The 27,882-nt window shown below is 41.5% G+C and overlaps 1 protein-coding gene across 1 annotated transcript in view; it reads right to left on the reverse strand.

Moving 5' to 3' along the window:
• The window catches only part of NYAP2 (neuronal tyrosine-phosphorylated phosphoinositide-3-kinase adaptor 2), a gene marked incomplete at its 3' end in the record, with an annotated part of 127,261 nt that overhangs the window by 44,168 nt on the left and 55,211 nt on the right, over nt 1–27,882 (reverse strand). Inside the window, exon 3 of the mRNA XM_082055677.1 lies at nt 7,206–8,303. Coding sequence (XP_081911803.1) covers nt 7,206–8,303 — 1,098 coding nt within the window. The remainder of the gene's footprint in view (nt 1–7,205; nt 8,304–27,882) is intronic.

The raw sequence follows: 27,882 nt of genomic DNA on the forward strand, positions 1-27,882 counted from the left end.
TTTCAGACAAGTCACATCTTCCTGTATGTTAAACCTAAAGGGAAAATGTCTTTTTCAGTCCTTTACCTGAAACTGTTCTTTTACTTGAAATCTAACAAAAAGAGAATGGCATTTTTCTCTATTATTTTTCTTTTTTTACGGCTTAACAAGCTTATTTCTTCTTCATTAGAAGAACTGTTGATTAATTTGCTAACCAGATATTCTACCAAGCAGTTAAGTAAGATAAACAGAAGGAATAAATAAGTCTGTATGCATCAATCATAAACAGCAGCTGCTTCCAGAAAAACCTGAGCAATTATTTATGAAATTATGTCTTCTTCAGTGCTTCTGTATACCGTCACAATCCCAGGAGGACCTGATTTTCTGATGAGCCTAAATTGCTGAATTAGAAGAGGAGACAATGTCATGGTACCAATTAGTAAAACCATTGCGTATCATCTCAAAATGCATGTTTTCTGTTTTAAAAACTGCATCTAACAAAGACATTCCTTCATCTTAAAAATGGAGGGGACATCCCACCCATTAGCAACTTGAATGACTAAATGCCCTTAAAACAGACACACTCACATTTGTGTGAAAGCAGCAAGACAGCAAATGCCATAGTATGCATTTCAATCAAGGAACGGGTACCTACTGATTAATCCCTTCAGAACAAGTTCTCAAACCTGCCATTATCCTTGGTGCAGAGGAAGAACCGCATTACTGGCACGCAGAGCAAAGGGGCAGCAATGGCACAGCCAGGGAAGGGGGTTGGCACCCAGGAACATGTCACTGCCACAGAGCTGCCGTGCATCCCATCACACGTTTCTTCTTTGCACCTTTGCTTCTCAGCTCACTCTCTCTCGTGTAGAGTAAGCCTAGGCAAAATATTGGTTTCCTGCCTTTTACATTCTTAGCTGAATGACCTTGATGTCACAACATTATTTTTCTTTCCAGTTATTTCCTCTGATTGTTAATTGGGGAATACAGGTCAGCTTCAACAAGGAAGATGCTCCAGCTGGCCAGGCTAGCTGAGCTGGATCAAAATGTTCAGTCCAGCGTCCCCTCTTTTTGCTAGAGGATCTAAGGATTACTGGTGAAGGACAACAGCAGGAATGGCTGAAGCAGCACTCAAGATCACTCAGCTGCTAAATTTGGTCACCCCCATGTTTACACTTCAGTCATTCTTAGTTCTGTCTCACAACATCCCACGCTCACCCCAGTAGGCACATCCCTTAGTGAAAGGCAGAGTCTAAGAGACCTGACACCAGCAGAGCAGACAGCTCGTGACCTTTGTGCATGCAGGTGTACACAGCTCTTGCCCTGAACATGCACTTACAAGTGAGCACTTGAAGAAAGTACTTCTGATGCTGCAGCTCCTTAGCTTGCTGCTATCTTGACAGATAGTAATTGATGGGTAAGGACAGAGCCTTTTTCAGGCTCCAGCTAAATGCAATTAATTGTGGTAAGACCATATCCTTCCAGTGGCGAACGACTGTCATTATCTTCAAAGCTGATGTTCTCTTACCCTCTATTCCTTTTCCTCTGGCACTTCCCCCTGCTCCCTTCTCTAAGTCTTTTCTTTCAGATCTGCTTTCAGATTCTACTTTCTACTGTCAAACGAGACATGACTGCTGTGATCACCTCATCTCATCTCATACATATCATGGGTCATCAGACTAGAAAAGCTAACTTCTAGTGAAACATCTGCTTCACCTGTGACAGAGAAGCCAATACACCTCTGGCTCAAAGGTTGAGGAGTAACTTCAGTTATGCAATATTATTTCTGTAAAGCTGTAGCTATCTCTTTAGACTGAACATAGCATTTGTACTGCATGCAATCAATTGCTACAAGGCAGAAAAGGCCTGGAGAATTAGGCTGACATCTCTTTATATAAAACTACAAAAATATATTAAACTAGAGGTTAGAAATGATGTAGGCTTCCAAATTTCAGTTTCTGATATTGACTCTCAGTTATGCAGTAGTTGAGCAATTGTATGTAGTGGAGTAGCTATAATATTTTTTTTATGGCCAGCCTAATCTTGTGGCCAAGCTCTTCCTCTTCAGAATACCAGAGGCTGAGCAGGTATCCGGGTGAGAAGCTATGCAGAGGTCGATGGCATACCAAGTCCACTCTCCTCAGGCCAGCAGTTTTCATCCTAAGTCCATTAGAAATACATAAGCTGAAATCCTGCTGTCTGCCTGCATTCCTCATCCTGTGTTTAATGCACAGAGGTGGGGGTCAAACAACCAAACTGACCCACGTGGCGTGAATTTTCACTTAACTCATTTCCCAAACTCTCTTTTCCAACATATTGTTCTATCTAACAGGGAAATCCAAGCTGCTTTCTAGCTCCCTGGAAAACATCAGTATTGAAAACAAAACAAAAAAAAAAGGTAAAAATTTCCACTCTAACTCCACAATTTCTTCAAGGAAGGGTCTCACCTGCCTGAAATCAGCATGAGCTGCTTTTTAACAAGTTGAGCCACGTCTGCACCCCTCCTCACACTATTTGACAGCTTATAATAAAATGTTTTACATTCCTAATGCAGTGAGTACCAGCCAGGAACAGGAAATGTTAATAATTATCCTAATTTTCAAGCACTTCAACTGAATTTTCAAAGTAGCACGTTCACAAATTTCCTCCCTATTGGTAACTAGAAGCTGACAAGTGAAACTCTCCGTAGGCAAAAGTCAAAGCAGCTGCAAAGCCCTGCAGAGCAGCTAAAGAAAAGAGCAACGAGCTGCTGTGCATCGCATGTCCTGATCTCACACCTCGTGCCCAGTCAGGGCACGCAGCAGAGGTAACTATTCTGTTCTGCAGTTCATTAGGATGAATATTTACAAAACTTGCTCAAAACAGGCGCAAAGTTCCCAGAAAATTATGAGCCATAACAAATGGAAAAAAAAAATACACAAACAGAACTAACATTCTGTGATTCTGTGAAAGGGCTGGTCCTGGCAAGGGTTTACAGGACCATTCCACCCAGAAAATATGTCCTGCCTTAGAGTGAGCACTGAGTCCAGATGCAGCCCAGCAGCTCCTCTGTTTTGCTTTTCAGGATGTGGGTATGCCTATAGGCACATGACTTTAGCTCTATATTTTCATGGAGTACAGCATGTTTCTATGGTGCAGAAAAGACAGAGGCAGCAAATACAGCTCTAGAAAATCTGAAGACCATTCCCTCCCTCTTTCCCTCCATAATTCCCTCTTTCCTGAAGGACACAGGTAACACAGACACTCAGTGCATATGCTAAAAGCAAAAGAGATGTGTCATTTCACACAGCTGGACCGAGCAGTCCACACCTTCCAGCTGTACTAGAAAAAGGACACACTGCAGTAGCCCAAGGACACCAGGCGGTGTCGATACCCTTTAAATAGTTTCCTCTAACCTCTGACAACTGATATTATATTTCACAGGGGTCTGCCAGCCGTTAGGGCATGCTACCATGTTATCCCACAGAAAAGTAGGAAGGGCTAAAGAACAGTCAACGACAATTAATGTCTATCTTTTCCACTCTTTCATATTTTTCATGCTCTACATCTTTCTTCAGTTTTCTGTAGGGGATCTATCATTCTGCCTTCTTTTTGTGATCATCTTCTACCAATTTTTTCATTTCTGATTTGGCCTCACAACTTATTTTTCTTTGTTCTTTCTCCCCACCTTCTTAATTGTACTGTAATGCATATTTAAGATGCTAACAACACATGAGAGGATTTTTAGAAGAACACAGCACAATAAGTGAGTTGCTTAAAAATCCAGATATGCACATCACAGCCGCAGCTGGTGGCTGCTGAGTGCATTCAGCAACATGTCTGGGGCTCCAACGGAAGCTCATATCCTCAGAAAATGTGGCCCTGAGGTGACAGTCTCCTTAGGACCACTGATTTATCCCAATTTCCCACTAATGCAATTCCAGTGAATTCTAGTGGAATAAAATAGAGGGGGATAAAAAAAAAGGAAAATTACAGAAAAGTATAGCAAATAATACAGAAAGGCTATGAAGGCAGCTTTGCTTGTATATTAAAGCTGTTGACTGGAAATAAGGTTTGTGCAGTCCCCCTCCCTCAAAAAGAAACCCACTCAAAAATGCCACAAATTAAAAGCCAGCAAATACATTCTGAGTTTAGACTCAGATGCCAAATTTCCACAAAGACAGTTGCAGTAATAACAATAAAGAGAGAATTTTCTCTGTAACTGCTGCAATATTTTGCAAATACACTCAGCTGAATACAAAATTTAGTATTGTGCTATTGTTTTTTGGCTAGCATATGGCAGTGAGAGCTTCAAACAAGCCACAGAGGGCTGAGTCTTGGAGGATTCAAGGAGAAAGTTGCTTGAGAAATGCTCAGAATAATTTTATATTTTAGAAGCAAATTCTCTTAGTTTCCTAGCACGATTTCATAAGACTCGTATAATTTCATTTTTTTGTGTGTGTGTTTATTACCCTCTAGATTCTGGAAATCTTTCTGTATGCTGAGATCAAATTACCCTAAAGTGATAACTATAAAACCATGGTAGTCCCAGTTTCTACTATGCTATGCTTAAAAAAAATGGCCTAAAAAAAAATAATCCAGAACTGTGTAAGTGCCTTAGGCTTCCAGTGTGATTTGCAGGCACAAGATTTCTTTAACAGATCATATGATTAGCCCAGTCTACACTGTCTATCGCTATGTATAATCACGGCATGTAAACAGGAGTCTGGTCAGACTCTACGTTCAAATCCCACAGTTTAGATTCTTTTATGGAGGATCATTTTAATGTAGAATTGCAAGATATAAAATGTTAGAGCTGTATGTGCTTTCTATAAATCTTAGAGTGTCTTCTACCTCTGTAATATCTGGTTCTTGCGCAGCACAGTAATCCCACAGGATTAAGTCATACTGTAAATACCAGACAAATTACAATCGGATTAGATGGGCAGTCTGTTCATTTACTCAACACAGCTGCACTCCAGAGTCTTTTCACCACTGGTGTCTATTTATAACATGGATGTTTTGTCCTTAAAGTAAATGAACACAGTTTCTATTCCATTTCTCTCTTGTGTTCCCATTCCTGACCAATAAGGAGCACATTTCTGCTTCCTAAGGAGCAAGCAGAATGCTCCTTGAGAGGCCAAGAAGAAAGCTGTTCTTCGTACAAATCTGCAGGGCAAGATTTATTTTAAACTTATCAGTGAAAAGTTCCTTGAAAGGTCTGCATTCAATTTCAGTCAAGTGGAATATAGAGAAATTCTTTCTGGAGGCAGGTATGAGACAGAAGCACAGATTTGCTGAAATGTCCCAGGACTTGCCACATTCGCTGCAGGAATTTTTACAGGTTCCAAACCTGGTACTTCTGCCTATATCAGTAAGCATAAAAGCATCCAGCTTACAAAGTTCACCAGGTAGATTTGGTGTAGCATGGGTTTACAGGGGATTTCTGTACACTCATTAATAAGAAGCATGTTTAATAATGTTCAATTTTGTCTGCACTTTGCCAGCATCTCCCTGCCACTTCACTGCAATTATTCATAAACGTCACATCACATCCCTCATAATTGTTCCCAGTTACAAGAATCATCTTTACTTTTATACATAAACTTCCATCCAGCATGCAAATCTGGCATTATTGTATCGTTATTACTCTCATCACTTAGTGAAACCCTACTGAATCATGGAGCCAAGACTTTAAGGAAATGGTATTTATGATTGCAGGCCACAAAAATATTGAAGCAAACTTGTATTCTCAGTATCCTGCTAACTCAATTCTCACCTCCACCTCTGATTTCAGAGTCATTATTCCTGATTTGCACAGACATGAATAAGAACAAAACTGCTGAGGTTGGGGCAGTGGAGTCCATGAATCAGGAGGAATGTTTTGTATGCCAACCCAAGCCATTGCCACCAAGCTTCTCTGTGCTTACATGCTTGTGTGTACTCAGCTGCAGAGGTGCAAGGCAGGCAACCTCTGCCCATGCAGACCCAGAGGGGCTGTTTTTGTGAGCCCCCCGAGTGTGACACAAAGCCATGTGACTGTGCTACAATGAGTAATGTAACAGAGAGACACAATCACAACCAGCAAGGCAGTGCAGAATTCACTTCTTTAGCGATACAGTAGCCTGGAAGCCAGAACACCTTCCTTTATCAGGTGTAAATCAGTGTAGTTTATCACATCTATGTAATATATTACAGCTGCCAAATAGGTATAATATAGCACTTAGACAAACACAAGATCAGCTGCTCTCCAGAGAGCTTTTTCCATTAGGCAGGCGTCAAGATTTCAAAGTCATAAACTGATTTTACTGAAGCTGGAGGAGAAAGCGTACTGAGCCCACTTTGCACTCTGACTGAGGTGTTATGGCCGCCTTCCACTGCGAGACAACGTCTCTGGCACCACTGAACGGGAATGTTTTTGTAACAGAAATACTGGTGTCAGGTTCTGCTTCTGCTCACACCTGTGACTCCTGCTGATTTCATTAGGAGTTTCCATATTTCACTAGCTCAGAAATAGGTGTATGTTGCATAAACCTGAACACATATGGGATGATTTTATGATACAGCAAATGAAAAGTCAATATTGGCTTAAGGTTTTCCTGTACAACTTCCTCCTGTGCTTTTCTCTGTGTGTGAATAATACGTTATAGGTCATGTTGGTTTTCAGATCGATTCACAGTGTGGCCTCCCAAGTAGGCACACCGCCACAAATGAGAGAGAGACTCTGTAGCACAGCACAGAAGGAGGCAGCTGGAAGGAGAGGAATCATCTAAGCTGGTACCTCTGGTTCCCATCATACACACCATGATCACTGGCCAAGTTCACGGCGATCAATGGATCTTTGCCAAAAACAACTACTGTTGGGCTATTTTGTTACGAGCTGCTTGGACAATTACCGTGTCTTAGCATCCAGCAAGAAAGGAAGGATGTGACATGGTGGGAAGATCCCAACTCACATTGGACCCTTACGAATGTGGAAAAGTTAATGAAAACTGACTACTTTTGCAAGACCAAACCATGAATTGTACTTTTGTAGTGCAGTATGCATACTTAAGCATCTTAAATATAACAATATGAAGACTAAAGAAATTTTAACAATAATAACTTTTCTTCTCATTGCAATAAATTTATATAAGGAATTCAGACTTCTGAGATATTTGATTTTTGCAAGTGTTTGATTTAGTAAAATATACTGAAAGATATTATTATACAAGGAAGAACGAGGGAAAATTACATCAAGAACTTACTTTCCGCAGGTTCCTTAGATCTTCTGCCACTGGAGGACTTCCTCAGGAGGCTTCGTCCTGAGGTGAAGAGGCTGGTTAGTTCCTCCAGAGGACTGGTGGGTGTTCGAGAACGGGAACCACTCTGAGATGATGACCCATAGGTACTGACCGAGGCATTTACCATCTTTCCTCCTTCTTGCAATGTGTTTCTGGCTGTAGTATGAGGCACTGATGGAGAGCTTCTTGAGAGACTTCCTGAATGTACAGAGTCATAAGGTGGAGGTCTTTTGAGGCTTAAGGGGGTAAGAGACCTACCCATACTGACAGGAGAAGGTGAGGCAGAGTGACTTTTAGGATAACCATGTGGAGATTGTGTTCTGTATAAGGTAGAAGGATGAGGAGGTGAGGAGGTATGCCCTGTGGTGCTAGTTCCATGAGATACTGTCTGGTCTTTCTCCAGTTTTTGATGGCCTGGTGTATGAGGTGGCAGTGAAGATGGAGAAGCTCCAGCTTGTTGTTTGATGTAAGACACATTTTCTAAAACAGGAAGCTTTGTCACCTCTAGTGGAGTTAGAGGGGACTCGTCAGAATTTGGGGAACACTGCACTGGTGCTGGTGGGAACACCAGCAGTGGAGGTCTGTGAGAAAGCAGATTTGGAAATGGTGGGGGTATATCACAAAGCAAGCCCTTGGGAGTAGATGGCACTGAAGACTTGGTGAAATCCAGGTCAGGCACTGTGGGAGTAACACACTGAGAAGAACAAGTGTGATGGTCATATTCACATTGACATTTTGAATCTTGGCCTACATCATCAAATATAGGGTATTTCATCTCCTCGTAGACTGCTTCACTTTGGTCATCCTCATCCTTTTTGAAGTCTCTGAGAATATTCCCAACCATTTCAATATAAACAGGCTCTTCGTCCTCTGTGTCTGGAGCAGGACTGCTGACCTGCGACAAAGAGGCATCCCTAGTGAGCGTTGTCTTCATAGGGCCATGCTTTTTGATATATGTTTCATCAAAAGAGGTGCTTAGCTGAGTGTTTGGATTTCGTTTCGGCTTCGGAGGTGGAATCTTCTTTGTGTATTCATCACTGTGAGGTCTTGGTTTGGCTGACACTGAAAGCAGAATCAAATATAAATTCATGAGAAGAACGTGACACACTTTGTCAACCATAGAATCTTTGTTACATTGACGTGATTCTGGAAAGGATTTCCTACGACTAGGCAGTTGCTGGTTTTCTCTGGTATTGCATCAATAGAACACTACAAAACTAACATCCTGTTCAAAACACTCCTAATCTTCCCCCGGAATGCTCTGACATTCCACTATTAACCAGTGAGCAGTCCCCTTCCTCCAAGACATCTGTTCTCTCCCAAACTCTTTGGACAGGGGAATTTCCATTTTTATATGTTATGGGATTTTGAAGACCCAGAGAGTTGTCAAAGACATAAAACTAAGTATCCAAATGAATTCCTTATGGCTGCAAGAAAACAGTTAAGATCCTGGACATTCATACTGGAATGACAGGGATGTAACTCTGCAGCAACACAGTGATGAATCAAGACCTTTTTATTTATAGTAACTTCTTGCATAAAGCACAACACTCTTCTCAGCATTGAGAAAGAAAACACATACCAATACTGTAAAATTTGCTGTTGGGATAATCCTAATCATTTATCTGTACTCTACCCTATGAGTTAATGAGACTTCAGTGAAATCAAGCGGGAATAAAGTACCTCACAGATTCAGATCCTTCCCAAACATGTTACTTCTAGAAATGGTAGACCATTTAATCTTTGAAATTACACATCAAAACATTATGGTGAAATTCATTTGAAATAAGAGATCAAAGGTTTATTAAAAACTTTTCCTTATGAATTAAACAATAAATAAAAAAAAGTGGAAATTGCATTTTGTTCACTTTGCATAAATAGTTAATAAAATATCTCATTAAATGTTAGGGTTAATAAAATGCCTCATTCAATGTTTGGATAAGTCAGTTTTTATCCTAAGTGGACTTAACTAATTCAGAAGCAAAATTTACCACATATATTAAAACTAAATTAGATTCCTATAGGGTAAATAGCTTCTGCATTAAAAGCCTTGATACTTCACTGTACATTTCCCAATTAAAAAAAAAAATCCTAACCTGCAGGCCAGTTTAGAATAGCAGTTGTCCTGTCTTACCAACCTTTGCTGTTTGCTACTCATGGCAACAGATCTGCCACTGTAAACTCGGTGCTCTGAGAAATTTCCAGACACCTTCTGCTGACCCATCACAGAACAGCCAGCAAATTTCTAATATGAAACCAAGCAGGCGGTGCTCACGGAGTTGAAATCCCTCTGTCAGAACCAGCCTCAGTTGCATTACTAAAGCCAGCAGTGAGGCACTGTTCTGCCAGTGGAGAGACAGTGTCCTGCCAGCCTGCGAGGATGTTGGTGCTACAGCATCTTACTGATGGGATCTGCTCAGGGTCAGAGGAGGATTCGCACTGGTGGTATCTCCTTGTCACACTTCTGCTTTCATCTGCTAAATAACCTCTCCAACTATTACAAAGCACAGCGATAAAGGCAGATGGTAAACAAAATTCTGGTTTTGTTTAGGAATAAGGAGCTATAAATGTATGCATGTGCACATATACAAAGACACCGGTCTTCATAGACAGCATTTTACAGAATCACAGCATTTATTTAAGCTTAACATATAACTAAGGTAGACAAAGCAAAAAGAAAAATAAACCTTGCCAGAATTAAAACAAAAAAGAAAAAACATAAAAAAACTATATTACGCTTTCATGATAATTCCAATTAATGTGTTCCACTTTGCAGCAGGCTAGGGACATGCAAAACCTACCACAGATTATGGTATTTAGTAGCTTGATAGACTTTCACTTTGTGGATATATCCTAATGCACATTTGTCTTTTTAATTAACCCAAATTAATTTTCTTGAATGTATTAGGATAGACTTTGGGAATGAGATGTAGGCTACCAGAATCGCTTGGGCTTTGCAGAAAATATTACTCTTGATGTATTTGACAATACTAGCAGATTTTTCTTGCCATGCTTCCAGTTAAATGATCATTTTTCTTCTGTTTAGTCTGTTATTTGTATTATTACATTCATATACATTCTACTGACATAAATCTGATCTCAATCCTCTCCCCACACCTCTGTTAATCTGATTTACAACGCTGGCAAAAGCAATCTTGTTCAGATTGGTGTCATTAAAACGAAGAGACAGTCAATGAGACTGGCACAAACTGCCTGATCATTTCTGAAAATCTTGCCCAGGGCTCGAACTCTACTTTAGACTGGCTAAAGGATTACAGACTTTGCTGCCTTTGAAAATTGTGTATTTTCTACACAGAGGCTTCTTGCAGTCTTCAGTTCCTTGTGCATCATGCTACCAGCCATAATTTATACCAGAGATACAAATGTTTCCTGCTCCTGTGCCTTCCTCACAGCCTCATTCCCTCTCCTGTCTTCTGTGTCTCCTGTGCCGCGGGTGTCACCCTGAGAACGTGCTCTGCCTCACAGCCGTAACCCCGTTCTTCCATTTCTTTGTCTGGGGAGATGTTAATGATGGACAAAGTAATCAAAAGATGCTCTTGTGCTGAAGCACATTCAAAGTTAGTGTTAACTGATACCTTTACCTAAAAATAGCTAAAAGTGGTTATGAGTACTGTGTTCTCAAACAAATTGCTAGAAATAGCATATTTTACCTCTTCCCTTCTTCCGTTTCCACAGTTTTTATCCAACTGATAAGGTTCTGCCACATGGTCTAGGCCTGTCCTTAGGTGTTGACGTTTGCATATACAACACTCACAAGTTATTACATTACAGAAAAGGAAATAAGAAATGTCATGGAAAAATGATTGACATTCTGCCATCTAGTCTTGTGTTTTTGCATGGGTTGAAATTAAGTACTGCAGTGACACATACAGCATTCTCATCTGCCATTGCATGATATGTAGCGTTAGCCTAAAATATCTTGGTGACATTATCAACAAAAAGGTCAAATGACCCAGTGTTGCTGTATAGTACACACAGTAAAACGTGACAAGGTGGAAGATTTACTTTCCATTTTCTACTAAAAGCAAGTTTTCATCTGCCACAGTTTATTTTGTAAAAGCATCTGTTTCCAGGTTCTGGTATGTTACTGGGATCTTTTTCCCTCCTTGACAAATTGGACTTTTCAAACTAAAATTTAAAACTAAACACTTTGAATATTTTTAAAACTTTAGAAAGTTTATACCCTTTCGGCCCAGAATAACATAAAAAAACCCACCAACCAACCAACCCCACAACAGAAAACAAACCAAAACAAAACCAGAAATTCTGCAACCAAACAGAGCTGTGCAAAGCTAATGAAAGAAGCAGGGAGTAGCTGTACGGTTCCTGTGTTACCAACATTTGGCAGGCATAAATGTGCATGAATGAAAAAGGCCTGGCAAGATCCCATAGCCAATGAAAGGAGATTATTTGGCAATCTCTAGAGAGGAACAGGCAAGATTACTTTAAGTACTTGACATTTATCAGGCAGAAAAAGCATTTGGTGCCTGCTGGGAACATAAACTCCTATGAAAAGCAAACCATGCTGATATATTGGGGATACACATACTGCCCTGTTGTCTGCTCTAAACATGGAGTAATTAAATGCTTTTCAACACGGATTACTACATCCTTGGTGCAACTGTCGCCAGTAACTTGCCTTGAGACTGCCACTCGTACTTCAGCGCACACAGGGCCTGATCCAAAGCTAAATGGAAGAAACGAAAGTGAGGACTGTTTCTCCCCCTGCCAGCTGCACGTTCCCTTAACCAGTCACACCAAATGGCACCACAAAGCTCTTGTGTGTCCTGCTTCAGAGACACTCAAATGCAAGAGATCACCAGGCCAGTGAGGAGTTTGTGCATCCAGAGGCAGGTACCTCAGCAACTGCTCCGTGGTTCTGTGCCCTCACCGGAGCTGCTCTGGCTGTGGGAGCTCGAGGTGTGATGCTAATGGCTCCTTTTTTTTGCATCAGGACTGCCCAAACTATCACAGTTGTTAAACTGGAGGCACGATGATCCTTGCAAACAAAACCGAACTTTGCCGAGTATACATTGCTGGGCAGGAACCCTTCCGGTTTAATAGTATCCTACATCTAGGAATTATCTAGCTCTAATAAACTGCAAGTGAAACAAAACATGCAGGCTGTAATAACTTCATTTCTCATCTAGAAGCAGAAGCACAGTGCTTAAAATAGCCTTACGGAAGCCCTACTGAATAAGCAGAATATGACATTTTTGAAATGAGATATTTGTAGTGCAAAGGTTATGCATAGCTTTCAGACATGCCCAGATAATCTGCCTTTCATAGTTAATTTTGGAAATACAGAATGCTTCTTGTCATCTTATCCTTCTGAAGTATTTTTTTACTCTTGAAGGAGAAACTGAAATATGAAAATGTGTTATCACATTGTTTTGTATTATTTGCTCACTGTATAAGGAATGAGTGAAAACATCTAAAAACTAAAATGAATTTTGTCATTTCTATTGTCCTTTGGGTGTTTACCAGCTTTTGCAGTTGAAACCAAGCTGATTCGTTATGCTGTTCACCATAACAAACAGAAGAAAAATACATGTAACGGGAAACTTCCTCCCTTTCAATTTCTACAAATGGCTATAGCATTCAATTTCTTTTTAAATGAAGGAATTATCTGAAGCCTAAACATTTTTAAAATTCTTTAAAATGTTACTTTAAATGCAGAATAAATTAATCTTGTTGTATTTTGAGGGGTACCTCTATCAAAAAGAGCCTCTGGGAGTAAAAGGACATAGAATTTCTTTAATTAAACCCTGAATTTCCTGGATGCTGAATTAAAGATACACAGATTTGGATTTACATCACATAATTCAACAGAGAAAATCCAGCTCTAGGGTAGCACAAAACCTATATATGTGTGTGTGTGAGTTCAAGACTATGAGTAAACCCACTGGCTTTAACGAAATGAACTGCTTGTTCAAAGCTGTACATGATCTTAAGTGCATTTGTGCACCAGTGCTTATATTGGGTTGGATTTCATTATCCCTGTAGATTAAGTTTGAATATTCTTAGTGAAACTGAATTTAAAAAGGCACAGTCCTCTGAACTGTGCAAAAGATTAGCACTCAGGAGACCTGAGTTTAATTCATCTCTTTCTCACAAGACACAGGGCCTTGCCTGTCATTCCACCCCCTTAGGCCACTTTTCACTATCTATCTTTTGCCAACTCAGGCTCTAAGGTGTCTTCGGCAAGGATTTATTTTAATTTATTTGTTTATATCAATCCTTGCACAGTGGTTCCCATCATTGGAAAGCAACAGTAGAAAACAAAAGCAAATTTAAATGTATTTGTTAGAGACATGCAGTGTTGAACATGTATCTTTTCTTCTCCACAACATTCTTGAATGCAAATGTTCCTATACTGTGGACAGCCACACAAAGATGCATCTTAGCAAATGGCTATAGGAATGTTATCGCTGGGTTGAAGTAGCATCAGGGAACATATCTCAGTCACAAAAAAAAAAAAAAGGCTTTCAAAATAGCATTGTCCTTATGGACACAAGTACTTTAACTGCAGGTAACCTTTTCTGTTTCTAGAAGAGGCTAGTAAGGAAAAGCTTTCCAAGAAAGAGATGGTTTCAACACAATGATTTCATGCAGTACGTATTTTTCCCCCTCCTGAATATTTTAGCTCTTACTGGAAATTATTTTGGCATTTAAAGAGGACAAAACTACACTGAAAATGAAAGGACTAAAAGACAGAGTTGTAAAATAATACTGATGTCTCAAGGCTCTAATTAAGAAGACTTCTTCAAAAGTATTCAGGTCCCTTTATTTTGGCCACAACTTATTTCAGCTTTTAAAAGGTTTGATTTCTGCTCCAATTCAAAGTGGTAGAAATCTTGTGGCTCTCATAGTGATATTCCAGAATGAAACACCAGTATAACAGAGAGCAGAACTGGGCCCTGCAGTTAAAGTCAGTCCTGCACTAATCCAACAATACAACCACTGCAGGTGATGGGCACCATGGCTGAAGACATGCTGCTGCCAGACTGGGCTTAGGGCTGAGTATCTGGGTCACACAACTGAATTCTCAGCCCCAATGCCACAGCTCCTTACAAGCTGCACATGCCAGGGGGATTCACAAAATCCAGCCTGCTGCATTGACTGCCCTGCGCCAAAGCCTCTGGCCAGCCTGGCAGGGGCTGCAGGGCCTCTGCTCTGCACTGGTAAGATGACCACAGATCCAGAGATGGCAGGACATTTCAAAAGCTTCGATGTATCAGTATCCCTTCCTGAACTGCCACACTCCAGAGCAGGCTGACTTCCAGGCTTTTTCCTCCAGAGCTCTCCACCTCTTTGTGCACCTATCTGACACACTGGGCTTTGCTTATTACCCTTTTCCCCCAGTGAAAATGTCTCCAAAAGCTTTCAGATAATTACAAAGTGACTAAGTCTCCTCCTGAATACTTAGCCTCATGCTTTCATATATTTTGAACTTCACATCCTAGTTCTTTTAAAGAATGAATAAGTGATGTCCCTGATTTTCCCAGATAACACTGAACAGTCAAAGAAAAAAAGAGAATGTGTGAGAAATAATTACAAATTATTTGCAATCAAGCCTTTCTGTACTATTCACTGAAGCTAGAAGTTATTGTCAGTCAGCACAGCCCTGGAAAGGCATAAAATCTGAGATTTTGGATAAGAAAGAAAAGTCAGTTTGAATCATCCTCCTTTTACAAGGAAACTGATGAATGGAATGCAAACCAAAAAAAAAAATCTCACAGTAACTCTTTTAGGTTGCAATGGTTTCTGAATATCCGTTTAGAAAAATATCCTTGAACTAATATGCCCTGAGAGAAGGGGCCAGGAGCCACAGCTCTCCATGGGTGTAAGTTACCGCAGCTCCAGTGGAAGCAGGTTCCGAGGAGGGAGAGGTGGGAGGATTGCCGGGGAAGTGGGAACCTCACACTGCCCACACGCAAAGCCAACATTGCTGCTGAAGTGCTGGTTTGTTCTGTTTCAGACAACCTGCAGTCTGTACGCAAAACAGATTCTGCAGCCAGTGCACCTATAACACTAAAAATTTCTGTAATTGTATAGAATCTGAAGGAATTCTAGATATAGAAAGGCAATTGGCACGGGAATTTATCAATCACAAGCATCATTAGATGAATTACATGAAGAGTGTGTAAATAGAACTACTGAACCATGCTTGCAGAGAAATTAATTTACGAAGTGTATGTGCTTGTTGATGGCTCCAGTGCTCTACTGCAAGAACCCATTCAGAGTCAGAGCACTGACAAGTTAAATGTGGTCACAACAGGGTATGGAAAAATAGCCACAGATCAGCAATATGAGTAAAGCCCTTGAGTTTTAAAGCAACATTTATGGTATCTTGACTGTCACCTTGGAGATGAAACTTGAACAGCTTTCACTGTTTTGCTGTAAATTAACTGTTATTGCTCTATTCTTACAGCTACCCACAAACTGACTGCATTTCACGCTGAGAACGATGGGCGACATCAGCCCCCGCCACCCCACACACAGCATCTTGGTTGTGGTGCAGCTATTAGAGCCCAGTTCTCATCTAACCATCATCCTGCGCTGGCTGCCCCTCTCCCTCTCTGTAGCTACTCATCTCGCCTTCCCCAAATTCACACAGAAGTTGGTGAGGCTCTGCATTTTTTCTGACTGAGTTTCTACAGGCTGTGCTCCATGACAGCTTAAAGTGCAGCAGCATTTCTGTTGACCTGCAGAAAGAAAATATCTCTCTTCTTGCTCGGAAAGGGATGTTCTGGGTATATGTTAAGAGCTAAGTCCCACCAACACGTGCCTTAGACACCTACATCACATGAGTTTGGTATGTAGCAGACACCACAGTAAGATACCAGGAAGCCTTTGAAGGCTGAGCTACTTATTCATATATTATCTGCTGCCCAAAGAGCACTGAAGGCCTCTGTGGTATCATTTGGCAATGCTCATGTAAGCAAAGGCATACTCCAGTCTGAATGAGACTTCTGGCTTCACAGGAACAACACTGCTATAATAATCTATTTGATTACTATTGTAGCTGAGGGAGGTGATGTGTGAAATCACTTGCTGGACTCTCAAGAACTTCTTGGAGAAGGTACAGTAGAGAGGCTTCTGACCCAGTACTCATAGAGACACTGAATGAAACAGATCTCTGCAGGAGTTCCTGGCTCTGTGTGATTTCTAAATCCAGTACCTGAACCCAAAGAGTGGACTCTGAAATGATTTACAGAGAAAACAACAGAGGAGGAAATCAAACTAGAGAAAGAGCAAATGCTTAGTGAAACAACAAGTTCAGCTCACCTACTTCATTTATCTAGAAAAACAGTCTGTATTTGCTCACTTGATATAATTGTTGTTTCGGTTCACAAATATCCTGTCCAGAACACTAGCGGTGCCTATATGAAAATACTTGAATAATTTGCCTGGAGATTTGAGACTCTTCGTTTTTTAGATCCACAGTAATGCCTATCTTCTACTTACAGATACAATAAGTAGGTCAGATCCATTATTTGCTTACATAAGTAGCAATCTGTTTGCCGAGCTTCTAAAAAAATTGAAGCCCATTAAATTAAGCTGGCAGACCTACCGAGGTGATATTGTGCAGAATACTGACCTCTTAGGGACTCCAACACATAAAGAATTGTGTTTGACTATTGCACAGGCACAGCAGCCCCGCGAATGCTGCTGCGCTTCCTCAGTGTCTCCCACCAGCGACAAGGGACCAACAAATTTCACTAACAAAGTCCAGAAGTTTTGTGGGCTTTGTACAATTCTTTTCCTCGAGGCCACTGTATAAACAGCCTCTTGCTGCTGCTGAGTGACAGGTCCAGCAGGTGCTTCTGCCATGGAGGAGTTTCAAAACACAGCACAAGGTTGATGGCAGGGGTCAAGTGAGTCACAGGAGCAGAAGCATGGAGAAAGCACACGAGCACCACTGAACAGGAGTTCATCTAACGGGGCACTCTTGCCTCTGCCACAAGGACACAACGTGACCCTGCAGAAGCAGTTCCTGCAGGTTGTCACTGAGCATCTTTTGTGTGAATGTGATGGTAGCTGAAGTGGACAGAGCATTGCCAGAGCAGCTCACGGGCAGACAGCAGTGCCTGGAGATGTAACACCTCTGCGGTCAGAGGCTGAGCATTACTGAAATGCTCAGTGTAATTGGCTTTGGGAAAAGAGCCTCACAGCTATTCATTTTACCTTCATCTCCATAGAGTTGACTCCTCTCTCCTCCTCAACTCTAAATACAGTGTTGACAAAATCACACATAAGCCATACATTATCAGCTGCCTCCCACTTGGAGCTTCTCTGTGTGCGTGGCATCTATTGTTCCATCCTGCACTGATTTGCAGAAGGGTCTAGTGAAACTAGTCAAGTCTGTAACAGTGTTGATCTATACAGGTCGTGCAGCCAGGCCTCATCACCCTAATTCACCTGGTATGGCTGCAGTGTACAGTACCATTTTGACAGTGTTGTATGCAGTTCCAGACAAGCTTCGGGAGAGCCCTCTCCTGTTTCAAATGCCACCTGAGAAACAAGATAGAGAATTAAAAGACAAGGACGGAGCACAAAAAGGAACAGGGGAATTGCTGCCAGAAGCTGTTCCTATCTCACCCACGACTGCAGAACCTGTTCAGTTAAACTCACAGGCAGAACTAGCAGAAACAAGAAAGAGCCTTGATTATTTTCTTGCAAAAAAATGAAAAAAAGACAATCAGCAGAAGACAGAGGTGGAACAATGAGGAGAATTGGAGTTCTCTAGCATAAATGTTTGGAAAGCTGAGGTAAATGTAAGGCAATTAAAGCAAGAGCAGCATCACAGGCTGAAAGATCTTAGTCAATATCTAAGAGAAGAAGCAGGCATCAATTATCAGAGTATGACTGGACAGAGAGACCGAAAAATCATAATTTGCTCCCAAAAGCTCTTTACATGAATAAACTGTGTTGTTATTTCCCCTTGTCTCTCCCACACTGTGTTTGCAGTGAGCACACACACAGCACTCCCCTCCTCTTCCCACTTTTCTCCTTCCATTCTGTTTTCCCCTTCTCATTCCTCATTTATTTATAATTTGGACACATCCAACCTTACGGCACAGCCCCTGAGCCAGCCCTAATGGTTCAACTAAGGGCAGAATGCAATGGCCCGGGTGTAGGGACAAGCCAACACTGGCTTTGCCAATGAAAAGCTGGTGTCCAATGAAACTGTTATCCCAGTCAGCTTTCTCAGATAACATAACCTTTCCTTTGCCAAGCAAATGTTCATTGCAAGATATGTTCCTTTTTATCCGATCTTGCAGCTGTTGAAGGTCCCTATGAAGACTGAACTAGCATCTACTCCTGCTGTCACTAGGGCAAAGGAACACACTCATGCTTTCAGCAGTTCCAGAACCACAGGAAACCAGAAGCTATTGTCACAACCCAGCGTTTACAGCCTTTACATTTTGTTGTTGCTCAGAAGCAAAGCTCTTGGCAGGAATTAATGAATACCACTGAAGCATAGTCTCTGGCATAGGACAGCACAGAACAGCCTAAGCTCCAAGAGGGGTTGTTACTTACCATCTCCTGTGCTGTAAACTGATGGCATTCAGCATTTCACTGAGCTGGACCAAAATTGCAGCCCAGATTTTGCCATCCTTATTCATGCAGCATCAGTGATACCAACAGGAGGCTGGGAAAGGGAACTTGAGCAGTTCCTATGCTGAGAACCTGCTTGAAGTTCTCATTTCCACAATGCCTTGCCCTGAGTTCACAAGTGAAACCCTGCCAGACGTGTGGAATTTCACATGAAGCAAGGACAGTCTTTTTCACATACTCTCTTCTCTACTCAAAAGGCCCTTTCTACAGTACTGTTCACAAAAGCACTCACACACATCCCATTAGCCCAAGTTTTGGCTGTGAGCAGAAATACTCTGATCATAAGCTCATTGCAAACCACCTCACAAAACAAAGCCCTCGTTACTATCTCTATTTTACAAAGGAGGAATCTGGGACACTGAGAGAAACGTGAAATGCTCAAGGTCATCTGAGCCAGTGGCAGAGCTGTGAAGAGCCCCATTCCTCCACTTACACCACTGGGAGATGGTTTGTATTATTTACAGAAGTCTCCATTTGGCATAACACTTACTCACACGCAAGCATGTATTTGCAGGACTGGGAGCTTACAACAATTAGTCACTGCAGATATTTATCTACAACACTAAAAATTATCTCATCTTAACAGAAAATAAAAAATAAGTTTCTTGAGTTTCTATGCTTTTGTTTGCAAAAACTCGAACAGGCTAGACATAATATCAAGTTTTTGAATCCACACTAGCATTATAGTTTCAAGTTTGTACTTGATGCACATTTATGTTGGCTCTCCCCCCCAACTTTTTAATCAAAGGGTTACTTACCATCTTATTCACCAAATTCCAAGTATCAATAGACTTCCACTGTCACAAGTAAAAATCTAACCCCATTAAAACTTTCCAAATTGAGGAGACTTGTAGTATCACACTAATCTTAAAGCAAGATTTATAGCCAAGCCATCCTTTGGTATTCTACCAAGAGGAAATGGGAGACAGCTCCCTTGGCAGTCATGCATAGAGGGAAAAATGCCAGGAATCTCCTTCATTGCACAAAACACTGTTAGGGCCAGCCACCCAAAGGTGACACTGCTCCCAACACAGAGCTGAGGTTTTCCAGGCATGTTGATGCTCAAAGTGTCCTGTATTTGTAGCATTCGTTTTGCTTTACTGCTAAGCATAAGAAGAGCTAGAATGATTCAATCGTTACACACAGGCTGGTTGTGAATTTGAAGGCAGAGTATTATTCAGGATTATCTTGGAGAAATAATGAAAACCATGGCAAGCATTACACCACTACACTGGAAATGGATATTAAGCTATGCCTCTTGATGATGTCAAGTACCCCATGCTCCAGCTTTTTATTTTGCACATCTAAGCCCCCCTGCACTCTGACCCAACAGCCAGCTGCAAATTGCACTGGGCTTTGAGAAATGTGCTGCTGTTTTGACATATCAGGAGTTCAAAGTTATGGTCACTAAAATTAGCACAAAAAAATTGTGTTTGCTTTTTTTTTTTCCCATCATGCATCTATGAAAAGCCCAGGCTGGTACATTGTGACCTCCAGACAAGTTGATGGCATGGCAAAAAGGAATCTGTGCTCTGTTGAGCTGTCACTGTTGTGCACGTTAGCCCAACACAGCACTGTTTGCACATGTACGAACTGAAAAGCTTGAAGTGCCAAAACCAGTTGTAGCATGTCAGGCATATGTTGCTTGATGTCATCCAGGATTAAGCCACGTGGAAGAGATGAAAGCAGCAAACCAGTGCACCAACCAAGACTACTATATTCAAACAGTCATTAAAAAGAAATTACCAGAGGATAGCCATGACAGGATTTCACCTGGAGTCAGACTTAAATGTCTTGGGATGTGACTCTGCTAAGCACTGTGTGTTCTCAGGAAAGCCAATGTGGGTGCCTGCCCCCCCCCCCACCCCCTGCCCAGTACCAGCCTCTTGGCAGATTATGCTTTGAGAGCTCAGTCATGTTTCCCTCTATAAGGACTTGTCTCACTTGGTTGTTTAAGTGAGAACAGAATTAGGGCACCAGTTAAAAATAAAGTAAGACGAAGAGGTGGAAATCCAGTGTATTTGCAGTGGTATAAAAAGTGCAGCTGCTTTGTGTTTTTTCTTTTCATCCCAAATGAGTTTTGTCAGACCTGTTATTATCACAGACCAGCTCTGAGTGTAAACAGAGACTTCAGGATTTCAGTCTGGTCTCTGAAGCCCTTACCATTTGTCCACAATGTCTTTAACAGACAATGCCAAAGACAGTATAGAAAACCGAAGTTTAGTACAAGTACTCCAGAATGGTTATTTTTGTACTTTCTCGTGCATTTCATTTTACTTAACAAATTTTGAAGGGCTGTCAAAATGAGGCAAGGGAATTACCTGGATTTCTCCTCCCCTCCTCTCCTGGCCCTGATTTCAGAGCCATTCAGTGATGCAAAATAATGCAAGAATCTAGTGTTTCATAGTATTTCAGCTCACAGGTGGAAATGCTGAGAAGGCCCAGTAATATGGTTCCCTGAGGCATAAACAAAATAAAAAATGAAATACAGTCACAAATATGATGACTTATGTTTTGGGCTTTTTTTTTTTGCAATATTTCAGCACTGACACACAGTGACCTGATGATAATTTATGGATTTATTGACACTATAACCTTCCAGTTACCTAGGGGCTGTCTGTCGAGGTTGCAAACTAACGATGCAGTGGACAAGAACACCCACATGACAGCTTTCTTCAGAGGCTCTCTCTTCAGTGTGGTCTTTCTGGTAAATATTATTGATTCAGACACCTCAAAAGTACAGCTGAAGTACTTCCAGGGCTGGGTTTGCTCTAAAAGTGGCCTAGTGACTGTCATATGATATGAAAGCTGTGTTAATACTCTCTCCTAGATCCCAGCTGACTGCATGAATAAGTGGCTCACATTTCCTTGTCTTGTTGGTGTGTCCAAGGACTACAGTGACCCTATGCATTCAGCAGACCTCAGGGTGGCAGCAGCCTGGAGAACGTTTCCTACTCAGCATGTCTCCATTATACCCAACACTGCTTTGAGATCCTAGATGGTTTGCTAATTCTGGGGCAGAATGGTGTGAATTCACAAGTGCAGTTTGTGTAATCAGGCTTATAGACTCTCCTGAACCCTGGAGCACTGGGGTAAATGCTGCAGAAAAGCCCATGCACTCAAAAGGAATCACAAGTGTTTAGCAGGGTGTACTAGCCTCAGCTGAGGGCAGGCAGCCACCTCCCGAACTGGCTGCATTTGCAGTCTGGTAAATCAGTACAACACTCCCCGAACTCGCATTATTAAGGCTTTTCCATTATCAAGAACATCACAGCTTCCCTCACCCTTGAGAGCAGAGAGATAGCTGAACTGCAGGGGGGCTGCACATTTAATTTTGTGCCTTTTCACACAGGTGCTGTGTCTCTCAGCAAATGAGCAACATCCTAATGTGAAAAGAGAGATGAGGAATATATAAGGCAACTTTGTTAAATTAAAGTGGAAAAAAAAAAGAGACACTAAGTACACAGGATAGACTAGCACAACACTGCTAAAGTACCAACTGCCAAGTCTTGGGCACAATGCAATTCCCAAATGGGTAACTAGATCTTCATGTCTTTTACCACTGCATGGTCTATTTTCTGTTCAATGCTTGCAGCTTCCATTAACGTTAATGAGTATGCATATGTGCCTCGAGGGTAAGAACATACTCCCTCTGTGGCTTCAAAACTTGTTTATAAATCCCTCCAAAAAAATCACATTGTGTTGATTGCTCTGTGCAGAAAGCTATCACAGCAGCTATAAGAACTGCTGCTTTCATTCTTTCCTTCTCCCTTGCCCTCCCTCATCTGAAGGGCTAGAAAACAGACCTGGAAAGAAGAAGGGCTGGAGGAGGTGGCACATAGAGGAACACAACCCAGCACTGGGAGCTGCAATCTGAAAACTGACCCTTCTGCAGAGAGAGACAAACTGAAATTTCAGAAAAAGCAAAGAAAATCAAACTTCAAACCACTGAAAAACTACTCTCCCATGCTAGCCCCCCCCAAAAAAAGCAAAGCCTTTGAAAATGTCTAAGCTACTAAATGCTAGAGAACAGATCAAAATCTTTGCTATGTCATCATTCCTGCTATAGCGCAGGTCAGAGGGAACAAGCTGCTTCAGCAGCCAAAGGAGCCACCACAGAGCAGAGGCACTGCGGGGCAGAGTCCCACAGCAAAGCCAGGCCAGTGCTGCCCTCCAGACTTACAACCACCACGGCAGCAAAGAGGCTGCTGAGATGAGGGGCTGAACCAAGGGCAAGAAGTGCTGCGCTTCTAGGGGACACTGCATTGCTCCAGTGCTGCTGAAGGCACCGTACCTACCCCCATGCCACACAGGGTAGTTCTCCGGAGTCATGTGTAGTAGTTCAGAGCCAACTCCACCTCACCCTACTGCCAACAGGGCATGTGTTTTCTGATGTTGGCTTTGACTTTTCCCTCCATCACTGCCAGCTGCTTTCTCGCAACATACAGTTTCAAGTTAAGCCCTCTCAAGCCTGCAAGAGATTAATTACAGCATACAAAAAAATATTGGGTAATGCGGTACTGAGATCAAGAATTGGACTAAGGTGCATGAAGGAAAACAGACAGTATTTTACTCATGGCTGAATACTAGCTTGCATTATACCTATGTAGCTAATGTGAACAACAGCTGCAGTTTTTTGTGAGTCAAAATGCTGTGCTTAAAATACAGAGCAGACTGTAGTAAAGAAGAAAATGATCTAAAAATCATACAGTGTACAACACATAAGCACTCACACCTCTCGGGCACAAGGACACACGGGGACTCCAGCTGAGCAGTGGCTGAGGAGGCCATGCCTGGAGGACACCCTGCGAGCTAGAGCTCTGGAGGCAGCACACCCCATCCTGCCCCAGCACACAGCCTGTCCTGCCCCTGTCCCCAGACCCACACCCTGGCACTGCAGCAGCATCACGGGGCACAGTGACAACAGACCCTCGTGAAGGGGGAGTGCATGGCAAGAGCCACCTGCATGAATCTGGTGCCCATTGCACAGGGCTCCAGCAGACCTCACCACTGGATGCTGCTCACCTCCCTGCCCGCCCCATTCCCTGCCACAGCTCCTGCCCAGCAGCACCCGTCTCAAAGACACGGCCCTAAAATACTGCATTCTGCTACATCAGCACTGGGTTGTCACATCTGGCAGCAGGCCAAGGAGATAGCCCAGAATTAGCAGCACCTTAACCTGCCCATAGCTTTACCCACCAGAGCTCATCTGTCAGTCCCTTTAGACTCATTAGGTCTGAATAGGGCTCATTAGTGATATTTCTTCCTTTAGTGGGCACAGATAAAAAGATACAGGACTAAGATCTGGCTAGAAGGAAGGACATGACATGGTTACTGCAGATGACACTATTTGAAAGTCCAGGTTGTATACATTATTGGCCAAGGTAGGACATGAAAGGAAACCAGCACCATGCAAAAACAGCAAAAGTGCTAAATCCCTTTAATCCAAGTTCCGTTAATGACAGTAGCAAAAGTTCAAGTTTACAATGCAGAGTCACCAGTCTAGCTGACAGAAAACTAGATTTATGAGAGAGACCAGCTGGAAGGCAACCTCAGTTACAGTTACTGTAATTGCTTTTCTCGAGAGTAAAATTGTCCTTACAACTTGCCCACCTTTGAAGATCTCTGAGGAACACAGAGGCTTCCACTGCATGGGCTTAGAAAGCAGCACATAACACCCAGAAGGAAAACACTAAACAAATGGAGTGGGTTCGAGAGGTGGGGATCCCTGCAAGCATTTTCATGTATCAGACCTAAACTTCCCAAGGCCTCTGGCAGCAGCAGAATTACAACTGTGAACAGCATTTTGAAAATGCTACTCTGAGCTTTAATTTGCTTTTGTGTGCACAAGTTTGTATGCACATGCAAGCACACACAACTTGCATTTTCATGATACATAAATGTGCATATAATATGTACATAAATTATATTACATATTTTATGTGCACATATTTATATAACAGCCATTCATATTACTAAAAAGAATGTTAACAAAGAGTTAACTTTCAAAATGCAATTCACTTATACCTCTTCATTTCTGTTTGCACTGCAGCAGATCTGTAAACCTTCTTGTGGACAGGTAGGGATCATATCTAAAAACACTGCTTGAGGCTGGTTATGTTCACCATTTATACTGTTTTATTAATATTTTTTTTTTGTAAGATTGGGCAGCAAAAGCACATCAATTAATTAAACTCCTGCATTTTCTCAATAAAGAGCCTCTCAGGATCAAGATTAGATATGCCTTCCATGCTGAAATATTATTTAAAATTACCCTTTTCAGTTCACTTCTCACTTCCAATGTGAGATGTACAGGGCACAGCTACATTTGTTTGCTGTTCCTATCAGAGTTTAAAAACCCCACAAAAACGCAACCCACATTTTTAAAAATAACTTTGTAGAAACCTGTCATGGAGGAGAAGTGCATTGGGTGGAAGGCGTCCAGTGGGTGCACATGAGAGGTAGCCAGAAGAGTGAAAAAGGAATCCTGAAGCCCAAGAAGGGACACGAAAGTGTGGAAACGCAGCAACAGAATTAAAGCCAAGTTAAGGAGGATGCGGCCTTCAGGGTGAATAGTGCTCTTTCAGGCAGAGTCAAGGTAGACTGGGATGAACCTCAGAAAGCAAAGTGTTATCACACTGCTGCACTATGAGACAGGGTTAATATATGTCATTGCAACTTAAAAGATTCTCATACTTTCACAAATTTGGAAACAAGAGAACTTACAGAAAAAGTGTACAGAGCTGGTGTGGCTGTTACTGATGCTATTTGTGCTTTAGGAGGAAAAGGTCTTTCAAGTTTGTGATCAAATTTCTTCTGCCACTTACGTCTGCAGGAAAGTCAAACTGGCATTCAAAACATAATCTAATGTTATGCTAGTTATTATGATGGGGTGGATTCAAAATTTAGACTTTACCATGATCAGAAAAAGAACAGAAGTTACCATTGGTAACTGCTTTTGTTTGTCTAAACTACACCATTATCAAAAGGCAAAAAGTAAACATGTTTAACAAAAATGAGTGGAGAGACTGTCCCTGGTTGCCTAGGAAATGTAGCAAATACCTTTTTGAAGTAGCCACAGGGTCAGACAATAGACATTACAATCTGAATTATTCTGCATCACCACAAAAGAAATGAGCTGGGAACAATTTTGTGACAGCTCCTTTGTAGAGATTCCACAATAGCTGATGGAGAAACAATAGGGTTTTCCATCATTGTTTTCCATAGTTCCTGGAAAAAAGCTGTAGCCATTCAGCCTGCAAATACCACAAGTACATAAAAATGTATGAGACACATGCATATACAAATATTTTGGTACAATATGGACAACAGCGACTGAAAGTTAAACGCGTGTGTCCTCAAAGACCTCCCTAGAAGAATGTGAATGTTGTATCCTATGGACTGTCTCACCTGAAATTGGAAATACAGGTTCATACTTTCTTGAATTCAAAGACTGCTACTAGAATGAGAACTACTAGATATGGAAAAATGTAACCCCTTGCACATAAAAACCAGACTGGCAGACTCAGAGCTTCACAGGTTTCTTTGTGCTAGGCACAATTTCAGATACTATATTTGCAGGGAATTAAATGTAGAGCAACAGTAATAATTTCATATTTCAGGACAAAGCTGGTTTATTATTTATACTAAATCAATAGAGCAGACAATGAACTTTCATCTGGTTCTGCTCATCTTTAGATGTCCTCATCAACATAGGGCCACAGTTTTTAGGAGACAGCAAAGCATTTCAGAAATCCAGCCTGATCATCCAAACACAATACTGAACCACTCGAGTATATCTCAGACTTTAAATTTTGACTGCTCACTTCAAAAAAACCCTACAATCTGATCTTACTTTCTACATATCAAACTCTTTGGTGAAACCCCTATAAGTCTGACACATATAAAACCAGCCACATACAAACAAGGAAGATATTCTGACATAAGAAAACCAAGGCATGGTTAAAGGGTTTTGTCAATCCAAAATCTCCAGGAACTTCTTCATGATAGTCTAAATGTGCCCATTGCTGCACTACATGTAAATGAGCAGAATGAATATAATACAGGTCATGTATCAAGTATCACAGAGATTCTCAATATTCCATTAAGGCATTTAGTCACACTAAAAGGTAACATTTAGGTATCACCTTTCATGCTAGTGATGGAGTATTACCCATTCACCAGTTCTTTCCAGAGATCTTGCTATGAATATTCAGCTCTTGATGACAATAATGAATCTGAGGTGCTCTGCAATACTTAGCACTATGGTGTAGTTGTACCGTTGTCATACAGATTATCCAAAGTGAGCACTACCGCAACAGCATGTGTGTCACTCATGACCATCATGTGATGGGGAAGATCAAGCTCAACCTGCACAGAGTGGGAAGAGACAAAGTGGTACTTGACCTTGGAAACAGAAGTGTCAATCAATTTCAAACTTTGCAGTCTGTCAGAGGGACATGACTACATATTATGTCCCTGGTGTCATGTATCAGAGGCAGCAGGAAATGAGGGAAAGGAAGTAAAATTTTCAGAACCTTCCAAAGCAATAATGCTGAATAAGATTTAGTTTCATGAAGACACAGACTGCTTAAGGAGTCTGCCACAACTTCCGTGAGACTGGTAAAATACTTAGATGTTTTTCAATTATTACTGCTTCAAGGCTGTCAAAGTCTCTGGCTTCTCAATACATGAGGAAAAGGGCTGGGGTCAGATGTAAAACAGACCTCCTTCCTCATCATCCTAGAGAGAATGCCAAGGTCAGCTATACCAAAGAGTACAATATACTCTGTGATTCAATGCATATCTGCAGGAATATTCATTGAACAAGGTAGAAAACATTAGGGCTTATCTCACTGCCCTGACTGCAAAACAAACTTCATTCAGCCTTGGTATTTCTAGTTGTGCAGGCCCCAGAAGAGTGCTAACATATATTAAAGAATTATAAAAATATATTAAAGGATAGCCTTTTTAAAAGAACTTTTGAGTTACTTAA

The sequence above is a fragment of the Streptopelia decaocto genome, assembly GCF_964273445.1.
Source record: "Streptopelia decaocto genome assembly, chromosome: 6".
In the NCBI taxonomy this organism is placed as follows: domain Eukaryota; kingdom Metazoa; phylum Chordata; class Aves; order Columbiformes; family Columbidae; genus Streptopelia; species Streptopelia decaocto.